Source organism: Bombina bombina, chromosome 6, assembly GCF_027579735.1.
Source record: "Bombina bombina isolate aBomBom1 chromosome 6, aBomBom1.pri, whole genome shotgun sequence".
Taxonomy (NCBI): domain Eukaryota; kingdom Metazoa; phylum Chordata; class Amphibia; order Anura; family Bombinatoridae; genus Bombina; species Bombina bombina.
Genome location: NC_069504.1, coordinates 671,861,586 through 671,874,486, shown reverse-complemented (window position 1 = coordinate 671,874,486; position 12,901 = coordinate 671,861,586). Strand labels below are relative to the sequence as shown.

General features: G+C 40.6%; 1 protein-coding gene across 1 annotated transcript in view; it reads left to right on the top strand.

Moving 5' to 3' along the window:
- Positions 1-12,901, top strand: part of LOC128664556 (calcium-activated potassium channel subunit alpha-1-like) — a 198,004-nt gene that overhangs the window by 57,097 nt on the left and 128,006 nt on the right. The window contains exon 4 of the mRNA XM_053719374.1: positions 503-520. Coding sequence (XP_053575349.1) covers positions 503-520 — 18 coding nt within the window. The remainder of the gene's footprint in view (positions 1-502; positions 521-12,901) is intronic.

The window sequence follows — 12,901 nt, the reverse complement described above, 5'->3', positions numbered from 1 at the left end:
CAGGGGGGAAATGATTTCATATATTGCTAATAGAAATAAAACACTAAGAATTAGAGAATCAGAAGTGACAAAAGCTGTAATTAACTCATATAATCGCTATTTGCTTGATAACTCCCCGGGAAGTTGGATCAGATACATTGGAGCAAAAAACGAAAGAGACTCATTTCTAACCTATAGAGAGACTCAGAAGGAGCTTAAACTTCAGGCAAGACTTTATCGCTATGGCAATAAGGCTGGAAAGTTATTGGCCAATCTGTTAAAAAGAGAGAAAAGATCCCCATTAATAGATAAGCTTCTGCATAAGCAGAAAACCCATATAAATATAGATGATATTTCCAACATTTTCTCAGAATATTTTTCAAAGATTTACTCTCTAAGGGATTCAGATAAAGTTAAATCAGATGAATTCTGGAGCAAAATTGTCCACCCTGTACTTGACGGTGAAAAAATGCTAATGGTTAACTCCCCAATTTCTCAGGAAGAAATTCTAAAGACTATTCAGGATCTTCCATCAAATAAGGCACCTGGTCCAGATGCATTACCAAATGAATTTTACAAAATCCTTGCACCATTCGTTGTTTCACCGCTAAGTAAGCTTTTTAACCACATGTTTATTGATGGAAAGGTAGTCTCGCCTCAATTTTGTGCATCTCACACTACACTGATTCTTAAACCCGGGAAGGATCCGACAAAAAAGGAATCTTATAGGCCCATAGCATTATTAAATTCCGATTATAAGATCCTGACCTCCATTTTAGCCAAGAGATTGCAATTGGTACTTCCGGAAATAATACATAAAGACCAAGCAGGATTTTTGCAGAAACGAAATCTAACAGCAAAGATCAGGGAAGTATTAGTCACTATAGATTATTTTAAATCTACTGATTTGGCGGGGCAGAGGAGAGAGGGGGACTCCCCAGATTTAGCAATTGTTTCAATTGATGCAGAAAAAGCATTTGATTCAATTCATCAGGATCATTTGCTTTCGTCTCTCTATAGGTTTGGGTTCAGAGGACATTTCCATAAATTTGTGGAGAACTTATATAAAAAGTCATTCACGAGGTTAATTGTTAATAATACACTATCTTCGGAAATATCATTGGAAAGGGGAACACGCCAGGGATGCCCCCTCTCCCCTCTCCTCTTTAACATTTCAATTGAACCTTTGGCAATAGCAATAAGAACACAAATGGAAGGAATAAAGATAGGTAGAACAGAGCTTAAAATTGCGTTATACGCGGATGACATCCTGCTATATATCTCTAACACGCAAAACAATATACCTATACTTATTTCAATTATAGAACAATTCGGATCCTTCTCGGGTTATAGGATTAATGCGTTAAAATCTGAATTATTATGGATTAGAAGGAATCCTGATTCTTCGATAGAAATTCCTTTTAGAGTCTCAGAATCATTTAGATACTTGGGGATAATGATCACTTCCGATTTAGACAAATGTTATGATCTTAATGTAAAACCAGTACTGAGAGAGATTGAGGTGAGTTTGAAATTATGGCAGAATCTCCCACTCTCGATTTCAGGTCGCATTGCCGCATTTAAAATGATCTTGCTTCCAAAGTTATTATTCATTTTACAGAATACTCCAATAATCCTCAGAAGGAAAGATATTGAAAAAATTAATAGTATGATGAGAATTTTTATATGGCAGAACAAAAAACCCAGAATTTCGTTAATGAAACTTTCACTTCCTAAGAAGTACGGCGGACTTGCACTGCCAGATATACAATTCTACAATCTGGCCTCACTGGCCCGAATAGTTATAGATTGGATTCTAAATAAAGATTATGTAACAAACAATGAACTTGAAAAAAATGTAAGTCTACCATACCTTCCCACAGCCTTAATACACTGTAGTCCTAAGACAATCCCCCAGGAAATTAAGATATTCAAAACATTAATATATCCACTACAGGCATGGAGAAAGATATGCAAGTTATTATCTATTAAAGGAAGTGTCTCGAATTATATGCCAATTAAAGGGAACCCTAAATTTCAAGCGGGAATACAATCAGCACCCTTCCAAAAATGGCACACATTAGGTTTGAATAACATCTCTCAGATGATAGACTGGAATGGCCACTGCATTAAAACATTCGAAAGTTTAAAAAGAGAATTCAGCCTTAGCAATAAAGAATTCTTTGCATATTTACAAATTAGACACTTCATAACTAAGATAATAAATGAATCTGGTTGGAACTGGTCCTGGGGAAAGCTGGAGAATTGGCTTGTATTAGCTAAAAATGGGTTTATGTCAATCTCACCATGCTATCAATTATTGATATCTAATAAAGGGGAGATGAATCTAGGAAACTTAGCAGTTGCATGGGATTCTATGATAACTCAACATCCTATAAATTCAAATAAAATCCAGGCTTCTATTTTAAAAGTATCACAAATTACTTTATCAGCCACATGGAGAGAATCCCACATTAAGTTATTGTATAGGACCTACTACACTCCAAAAAAAGGGACAAGATGTGGGAATATTAATTTTTGTACATGCCCAAAATGCTCATTACAATCAGCAGATCTTATCCATATGATCTGGGAATGCCCCAAGATTAAACATTTTTGGGCTAAGATAGAATACTGGATTAATCAAGTTTTAAAAATCTCTCCTCTGAGGTTGGACATAATCTCTGTAATCTTTTTATGGGAAGCAACGAAAGATCTTCGGAAGCATAATAAAATAATCAATATGATTATTCTAGCGGCAAGATATTTAATCTTCAAAAAATGGAAAGGAAGGGCTAGCCCCAGTATAAATGAGCTCAAAAACTGCCTAAAAAAACAATATATAATAGAGCAAAGAGACACTAATATAGAAGAAGAGAATGATATTGAAGGTTTCTTTAAAAAATGGACAGCTTTTATTAAGATATTTCCATTAAATGAAAGAGAACATATGATATACCCATTTAGGAACTCAGAACTAGTATTGTTGGGACTATGGTAGTCTTCTCTGCTCATCTCCCATCCCCCCCTCTTTTCCTTTTTTTTTTTTTTTTTTTTTTTGGGATAGTTACATGTTGTGTTTTAGTGTTACTATGCTTAGTGTTGTCTGGTTGTTTAAGTCCTCTTTCCCCTAGTGGATTAGGTATGTTAGGTTGGTTGATTTTTTTTTTTTTTTTTTTTTTTTTTTTGTGAATAATTGACCTAAGACGGAAAGGGAAGAAAAGGGTAAAACTTAACTACTGTTAAGACTGTTATTTAAAAGATAAGATATAGTATGACAAAATAATGTAAATTATAGTATACGTTGCATCTGAAAGTTCAATTCACATTAACATTTTCTGAAGAAGAATAAGCACTATATCATTATATAATTTTGAATATCCTGAAGCTAGAGAAAAAGAAAAAATAGAAAAATGAGGTTGAGACTATTTTTGTTTCTTGCTTCTGTTCTTTTTTTGTGATGCAACAAAAATAATGTTCTTTTTCATCATGTGTATATTGTGAATATTTCTTTTTTTGTACCTATGCATTCTTTTTCAATGTATCACATATATGTTGTTTTGTGATCTTAACCTCAATAAAAAAAAAAAAAAAAAAAAAAAAAAACAGGGACTCTCAGAGGGAAGAAAAGAGACAGAAGGGAACAGAGGGAGGAACAGAGAGGAGAGGGGAAAAAAAAAAAACACAGTAAAAGTGGGGTGGGATAAGGTTACCTGTGCAGCTTGCGTAGTATTGCCAGTTATACGGTGACTAAATAGTACCATTCCAAAGCGCTAGTATAGCCTCATACATATCTAATTTATGGTTTTTTAAAAAATAGTATCGTTCCATAAGGAGCATCTCATTCACTTGCGTGTACCAGTCTCTTAATGTAGGGGAGCCTTGGGACTTCCACCCCTTAGGGATCAACTTTTTTGCACTTGTGAGCATAATTAGTAGTAGCGCCTGATGTGTCTGGCTTTGTGTTTTTGGCAGAGCCAGAAAGAGTAAAATCTCGGGGGAGTTTGGCATTGTAAGGTTCAAGGTTTCAGATATTTTATTCCTAACCCCCTTCCAGAAGGATGTAAGGCAAGGGCAAAACCACCATATATGTAAAAGGGAGCCGTGTTCGCCACAACCTCTCCAGCACATGAGGCTAGCGGTAGGGTATATCTTGTGCAATCTGGAAGGAGTTAAATACCACCTGCTCATGTATTTTATATGTGTTTCTTGGATGCTTGCAGATACCGAGGACCTCTTGACCAGCCTAAATGCTTTCAACCAGGACTCCAAGTCCAGTTCCAAGCCCAAATCTTCGTTCCATCTTATTACATAAGACGGAAGTACGTTAGACCCTTGCTGAACGACCAGTTTATATAGGAAGGAAATCAAGTGTCGCGGCATGTTTTCGGATATACATAGAGTTTCAAACGGGGTCAATGTTCTCCCAAGGTCTTGTTTCCGTTTATGCCCAGTAATAAAATGTAGTAATTGATTATAATGTAGCCAGGAGGTGAATAACAAGGGCTGAGACTCCTGCAGTGCTGCTTGAGAAATTACCTTTCCATTCACGACTACACCAGACACAGAGCCCTCCCTCATTGTATAAGTTTTGATTTTCCCAAATCCCAATTTGTAATGAGGTAGTTCGGGGTGTTCAAAAATTGGCATTAAGGGGGAGATTTTTGTGGATATGTGGGTAGAGGTTGCTAAAATCGTATCCCAGCTTTTTAGTGTTTCTTCTGTTAAATGGTATTGGGAGACTCTATTGGGGCGGCTAGAGGGAGGTATCCAGGCCAGAGAGCCCATATTGTGTAGTTGGAAAATCTGTCTGTCTAACATTATCCATGCTTTGTAATCTTTATTTTGTGCCCATTCCACTACTCTTTGTAGGCCTATCGCTCTCCTATATGATAAAAGGTCTGGCAAGCCCAATCCCCCCCTATCCCTCGGAAGATACATAGTGCGCCTAGGTATCCTGGGTTTTGTATTAGTCCAAATGTATTGTTCAATTAATGCTTGTAGCTGGGCTATATATCCTCTAGGAAGTGCAATGGGAAGGGTTTGTAAGAGATACAGAATTCGGGGTAATACATTCATCTTAATCACCCCTATTCTGCCTAACCAAGAAATATATTTATTTTTCCAAGAGGATAGATCAGCTGCTATGTCGCTCTTCAGCGGGGCATAGTTATATTTAAAGAGATCAGCAGGGTCAGATGTTAAATGTATCCCAAGATATTTAAATGTTTTGTTTGCCAGAGTAAGCTTGTATGTTTGTTGTAGCATGTGTATGATTTGTGGGCATGTAGTGATATTTAGCAATTCTGATTTTTCTAGGTTGAGAGAAAAATTTGAGGCTTTTCCATAAGCTCTGAGCTCGGTCAGGAGTTCGGGAACAGATTCAGCAGCGTTAGTCAAAGTGTATAGGGCATCATCTGCATATAATGCCTGCTTGTACTCCTCGGAGCCTAGTCGCACTCCAGCAATATGCTGATTAGCACAAACTTTCTGGGCCAATACCTCCATTGACAGTGCAAACAGTATCGGTGACAAGGGGCATCCCTGTCTGGTTCCGTTGCTTATGTCAAAGGGCCTCGACAGGGTGCCGTTAATTCTAATTTTAGCATTGGGGTTCGAGTACAGGGCAAAAACCGAGTGCAAGAACGTTTGGCCGAATCCGATTTTCTCCAAAACCCGACGCAGAAAAAGCCAATCAACCCTATCAAAGGCCTTCTCCGCGTCGGTGGAAAAAAGGACCAAAGGAAGACCCATCACCCTGGCATGGTTGATCAATTGTGTCACCTTGATCGTATTATCTCTGGCCTCGCGGCCAGGAACAAAGCCCACCTGGTCGTTACAGATTAGCTCTGGTAGATATTTATTTATTCTAGCCGCCAAAATCTTAGCAAGCAGCTTCATATCTGAATTAATTAGGGAAATAGGCCTATAATGACCAGGGGAGTCCGCCGTCTTCCCTGGTTTCGGTATAACTGTAATATGGGCTTCCAAGAGGACCCGGGATAATTTAGGATCATCTCTCAATCCGTTGAACAGCTCTAAGAGTGGACCCGCCAGCACATCTTTGAATTTTTTGTAGTATGTTGAGTTGAGCCCATCCGGGCCTGGGCTTTTACCACCAGGGCACTGTTTTATAGCCTCAAAGAGTTCTTCAATGGTTATTGGGGAATCTAGAAACTTAGACGCCTCTTTGGTTAAACTAGGGAGATCGAGGTCTGCCAAATAAGATCTAATATAAGTCTCATGTTGGGTCTCCTCGTCGATTAGGGAAGATGGAGATGACTTATCTCTTATGTTGTATAAGGTGTGGTAGTACCTATGAAACTCTGCTGCAATTTGGGCACTATTATGTAGTGCATGGCCGTCTTTAGATTTGAGGAAGTGAATGTGTGATCTAAGTTGCCTTTTTTTGAGTGTTCAAGCTAGTATTTTGCCCGGTTTATTTCCACCCTCATAGTGGTGTTGTCTCAAATGGAGCGCCATTTTTTGGTGTGATTCGGTTAGCAGCTTCTAGGGTTCCTATTTTGGCCTGCAAGTCCCTGAATTTGGTTCTATACTGCCTATTGAGAAGTGCCTTGTGTTTGATTAGAGCCCCTCTGATTACGCTCTTATGTGCTTCCCATACTAAGGCTGAGGAAGTTGTAGGGCTGCTATTTAGCTCAAAGTATTCCCTCATAATTTTGTCAATATCATTAAAGATTAAAGGGTTGTCCAGGATTGTTGCATCCAGCTTCCAAATTTGGTGTGTAATGGGTATATCTGGCCATAGGATGGAGCATGTAACTGGGGCATGGTCAGACCAGGTTATATGACCTATTTCACTTTGGTGGGTGATCGTAAGACCACACAAATCTGTGTAAATGTAGTCAATCCTGTAGTAACTATTGTGGGGGATTGAGTAAAAAGAGTAGTCTCTAGTAGTAGGATGAAGAGTACGCCATATATCATGTAGAGTAGCTTGTTTAAGTATATTATTCACCCGAGATACCGTGGACATGGGTGTACATGTGGTTCCTCGAGAGGTGTCAACTAAAGGATTGGCGACCAAGTTAAAGTCACCGGCGAGGTACGTAATTCCTCTGGAATGTTCCAATAAAAGATCAGAGATCTTAGCCATGAATATCTCTTGCCCATGACTAGGTGAGTAAATTGAGACTAAAGTAATGTAGTGTCCAAACAGTGTACCTACTATAAGTATGTAACGGCCTTCTGGATCCCTCTCAATATGTGTCATAATGAATGGTATCGATCTATGGAATAGGATACCCACTCCTCCTTTCTTACCTTGCCCCAAAGCAAAATATGCCGTTGGAAACTGGGAGTTATGCCATTTGGGTTCCCTACCTCTTCTGTAGTGTGTTTCCTGTACTAAAATTATATGGCTTTGAGATTTGTTCAATTCTCTAAACGCTATGGAGCGTTTACCCGGGTCATTCAACCCTTTAGCGTTAATGGATGTAAGATTAATGGAGTGGTCACCGAATCTACTAGCTTTAGACTGCATGGTAAAATCAGGAGTGAGGGGGAATAAGGGAGGAGGAGAAAAAAAAAAAAAAGTGATTACCAAAAGTACAGGGAAGGGAGGGAAGGGAAACGGAAAATTAGTAAGAAAGAGAGGAGACAAGAAAGATACGTACTGTACAGGGGGAAAGCAGAGATAATAATAAACAGGACAAATCTACGCTGGACAATTGCCAGCTATATACATTTAACCCTGTACAGGTCAGGAAAATAACCAAAAAGTTAGTGTAAAGAAAAGTAAAGGGGATAGGCCCCTTAACTGACGTATGTGATAAGAAATTATCTATATGTTATTAACACAATTAACCTTTTCAACTTGCTAACCTTATTGTACCAGCTGGGATAATACTAAGGCAATAAACTAAGGTGGGCACCATCCGGGCCAATATAAATGTAAACGGGAATCGCTCCCTTTAACTATTATATGTATCCTGTCCTCCCTCCATGTGCACATTCCCGTGTGTCAATGATAAAACTAGGGTTTAAACTTATCTGAGACGTGCAACTAACCAGTGAATACAGGAACAGTCATAGATACCGACATCCTGTGACATAATTAAATAAGAAAAACATTTTGCAGGATATAGCTTTAGAGCATGTTTTTCAAAGATAAAATAGTTCTACTGTCGTGCAAGTCATGTTATTAGCTTCTGCACATAATTATGCCCTAAAACTCTCTCATTTAGGGTATGTTGTGGAGTGACATGTGGGGTAAGTTCACTAGGAGCCATAGTAAAGAAAGGTTAATCATGCCCTAACCCCTGCAAGCAAAAGGCAATATTACCATCTTCAAAAAAGGAACAAAACACCATAAGGAGGGCAGGATAGACTTTAGCATCAGTAACACATTTTAGAGGCATGAAGCCCATCAGATAATGGTGTCATTTAAGTTGTAAGCTTATCTGCAATCTATAATTTAACCACTAATGACATGAACAAACATAAACACTGTTACATTTACACATAACAAAACAGAGTGATCACTTTGTTGAGCCGGGTTTTGAAATTTGCCCCTATGATATATAACAATGCTGCCTTCATGTGAATCCTATTATCAGCCTCTGTGTCCATATCTGCCCCATAAGACCATTATTTAATGTAAATTGTGTTGTGACACCTAAGGTGTCTTGGCTGCCGTCTACCATAGATAAGGAAAGCTAACCTTATTTAAACTGTTGCTTTCTACGGGCAGCAGTCAACATTATCTGGGGGAGAGTGTCAGGTTATAAAAAGGCAATATTAACTTATGCAGCAATAAGGCATTTGGAAGACATGAATAAAATTCTGTGGCCATTATTCTATTCTATCTAATGATCTATCAACATTACTCCAGTCTTGTTGTAGTCTTTTTAAACTACCTAAACTCTTGAGTCAATAATTATCTGATGGAAGTCCAAGAATGCAGACAATGTCTAATTAAAAGTCCCTGAGCATATCTCAAGACCTCACGTGAACACAAAATGAGCACTAGGTGCCCGTCTATACTTTACCACAAGCTCTATTCCGTGGGTCGGGTTCTTGAAGAGGAAGCAGGGGACTCTGCTCTTCTATGTTGTGTAGCCTCTGTAGCAGGAGCCATTATTGAAAGAGTATCAAAGAAATCTTTATGATCCATTCCTGGTCTAAAGACAACTGTTCTGTTATTATGATTGGCAATAATGGACACTGGAAATCCCCATCTGTAAGGGATTGCGTTTTTTCTCAAGGTAGATGTAATAAAACTCAAATCTCTACGTTTTTGTAGGGTCAGCGGAGATAAATCTGTGAATACTTGCACTTCTTCCCCTGCATGCATGATAGGATGTTTTTTCCTCGCACCCTGCAGGATTTCCTCCTTATCTTTGAAGTTAAGGAACCGAACAATAATGTCCCTGGGGGGGGGGCTTGCTTGGTGGTTTGGGCCTAAGCGCCCTATGGGCCCTTTCGATAGGAATTTCAGGAGCTGATGGAGAATCCTTTATGATCCTAAATAAGGCTTGTAGATAACCCTCAATGTTTTGTGGGGCTATAGTTTCTGATACTCCACGGAAACGCAAATTATTCCTGCGCCCCCTGTTATCAAGGTCCTCCAGCCTGTCATTCAGGAATTGAAGATTGTCAGAATGGTTTTGAATATCCGCTGATTGCTGTTGCAGGGATGAGGTATTATCACTTGCAACTTTTTCAACTGAGGAGACTCTTGCCTCTAGAGCTGCAAAGTCCTTTCTCAAATCTACAAAGAGGTTTCGCATTTCGCTCATTACACCTTTTATATCCTCTTTTGAGGAGAGATGGAGTATATCCTCTTTTGTAAGAAACTGGGGAGTAGTATTGCCACTGGGTGGAGTCACCGCGTCTGGGTCAACTTGCTGTCCTGCCATGTTTCCCACTGATACTTCTCTAGCTGAATCAATTGGCTTAAGGTAGTGGCTCATGGGCTTAGAAACACTTGACTTTTCTGCCTTGCTGGATCTTTTATTAGGCATACCCAGAGAAAAGTAGTACAGAAGTGGCGTAGAATAAGAACAATAAACTCCTTAACAGAAGCTCTCCTCTCTCAGTATAGATAAGCTAATAAGGGTTTCAGCAACAGCCACTTAGCATGGACTGCCAATAATGTGGGGACTAACTGATATGTTTGTCATAGACACGCTGGGTCTGAAAATATTGACTCTTGTGAGTACAAATAATGTCAACCAGAAAGCGTGCTCTTATTAGTTTTGAATATAGCTTTCTAGACTGCTTTAAGCCCTGTATTTCTCTGAGCAGGACCAAAAGAATCTCCCCTTACTTGTGCCTTGATATACAATAGAGATCGATATTGCTATATAGGCTGCCTTAGACAGGGTTACTTATTAAATCACTTGTGGCCCAGAAATTCAACCTTTGCTGCTGATAGGTCAGTGGTGCATAACTGTGAGCGCTACTAAATTATACTGGTAAGTACTGGCCTGCAATTCCTAGGCCCCGTAAGTACCCCTTTCAGCCGCTCACCTTGGATCCGTTAACCTCCCATCAACAGCGCCGATGTCCGCTCTAAGTATGCGCTACGCGTGGTGTTCAAAAGGACCGGGTATGCCTTCAGGCGTGAGCATTTGAGTTCCGATCACTCCCGGAATGTTCCGGTAATTACTCTGCGCTGCTCTCCTGATGGGCTGCTCCTCTCACAGCTCTCACTCCCGCCACTGCCAGATCACTTTATGCCGATGCGGAGGTAAGGTATACTGGACAGTTCTATCTCTTTTTCTAATCCGAATAGTTGCATCAGGCAGGTCTGACACTTAGGAAATAGCAAGTAAGCCACGTGGGTTTGGAGGTCCCGGTGCTAACAGCACCCTTGCTCTGCTAAGATGTCGGCTCTCATAAACGCTGCATGCTTCAGATGGTACATGGGGTATTCCCAGCTAAGTGCATAGGTAAAGCACCTATAATAAAAAGCTTCTGTGTCAAAATGTGCTATTTTGTCAGTTCTGGTGGCGGGAGCCCTCCTAGTGTGCGACCATCTTCCAGCGTGGTCAGGCTCCGCCTCCATCTTTTTTCAGTTCTTTTGACAGACTTGCAGTCTAGCCAATCAGTGCCTGCTCCCAGATAACTTCTCGTGCACGAGCACAGTGTTATCTATATGAAATACGTGAACTAACACGCTCTAGTGGTGAAAAACTGGTAAAATGCAATCTGAAAGAGGTGGGCTTTAAGGTCTAAGAAATTAGCATATGAACCTCCTAGGTTAAGCTTTCAACTAAGAATACCAAGAGAACAAAGCAAAATTGGTGATAAAAGTAAATTGGAAAATTGTTTAAAATTACATGCTCTATCTGAATCATGAAAGTTTATTTTGGCCTAGAATGTCCCTTTAAAGCACCGCAAACAACAGCAAACAGTTAGTTTGCACAACCGCAAACTCCCCATTTGCACAAGGTTGGCTACCAAGCTAGCCATGTCCCGTTCCTTGTCCTCACTGATGTCATTGAAGGTCTCATCCTCCACCCAGCCACGTACAACACCAAGGGTCCCCGAAAGGTGACAACAAGCCCCCTGGGATGCCTGCTGTGTTTGGTCTTCCACCTCCTCAAAGCCACCTTCCTCCTCTGACTCCTCTTCTTCAGACTCCTCTCTCTGCGTTGCCTCTCTCTGCGTTATTATAAGGTGTGTTAAGTAGTACTATTCCTATCAGTTTAATCCCTGTTCCATCCCCTATCAGGGGACGTGTACATGGCATGGATTTTAGGAACCGGGAGATGGAAAAAGATGCTTGGTTGGTCCTCCTACTTCAAATTTGGGGCACTGCGCGTGCAATCTAATGTGCCACCATATAGGAGTGGTGTGTTAAGTAGTACTATTCCTATCAGTTTAATCTCTGTTATGTGCCTTTTTTATTGGTTTGGTTTTTGAAGCCACAGTGCAGCACCAGAGGCCAGAAAAATTAGGCATGTACACATGCCTGAAAAAACATGTATTGTTGCAGCCGCTGCTGTAGCAGCGGCCAGAAAAATTGATGTTTGTTTCCCAGGCAGAAAGTGCCCTAAAACATTGCGGCTTAAACCCTAGTTGGTGGCAGATAAGTCACGCAAGTCATCCGGCATTCAAAGATAAAATACAGCAGCGTGTGGACCATTTTTAGCCCAAGGCAGCTCATCTCAGAGTCATCAGGCCTTTTTAACTCAAATGTATCGCCCAATGTCAGTCCCTTCGGGATCCATCCCTCATTCAGTCACAATACCTCCTGCTACACTGAAGGTCCTTTCTGACAGGACACTTGAAGAGGGGCAGGCCAGAAGTTCTATTGCAAATTGGGATAGCTTAGGTCACAGGTCAAGCCTGCACACCCAGTAGTCAAGGGGTTCATCGTTACTCTGAATGTCAAGATCTGCAGTTAAGGCGTGGTAGTCTGCTACCTGTCGGTCGAGTCGTTCTCTGAGGGTGGACCCCGAAGGGCTGTGGCGATGCATAGGAGTTAAAAAGCTCCGCATGTCCTCCATCAACAACACGTCTGTAAAGCGTCCTGTCCTTGCCGGCGTGGTCGTGGGAGTCGTAGGATTACTTTCACCTGTTCCCCTGTTAGATTCCTGTTGTGCTGTGACATCACCCTTATACGCTGTGTAAAGCATACTTTTTAATTTAGTTTGGAACTGCTGCATCCTTTCCGACTTGCGGTAATTTGGTAACATTTCAGGCACTTTATGCTTATACCGGGGGTCTAGTAGCGTGGACACCCAGTACAGGTCGTTCTCCTTCAGCTTTTTTATACAAGGGTCACTCAACAGGCACGACAGCATGAAAGACCCCATTTGCACAAGGTTGGATGCCGAGCTACTCATGTCCCGTTCCTCGTCCTCAGTGATCTCACTGAAGGTATTTTCTTCCCCCCAGCCACATACAACACCACGGGTACCAGATAGGTGACAACAAGCACCCTGGGATG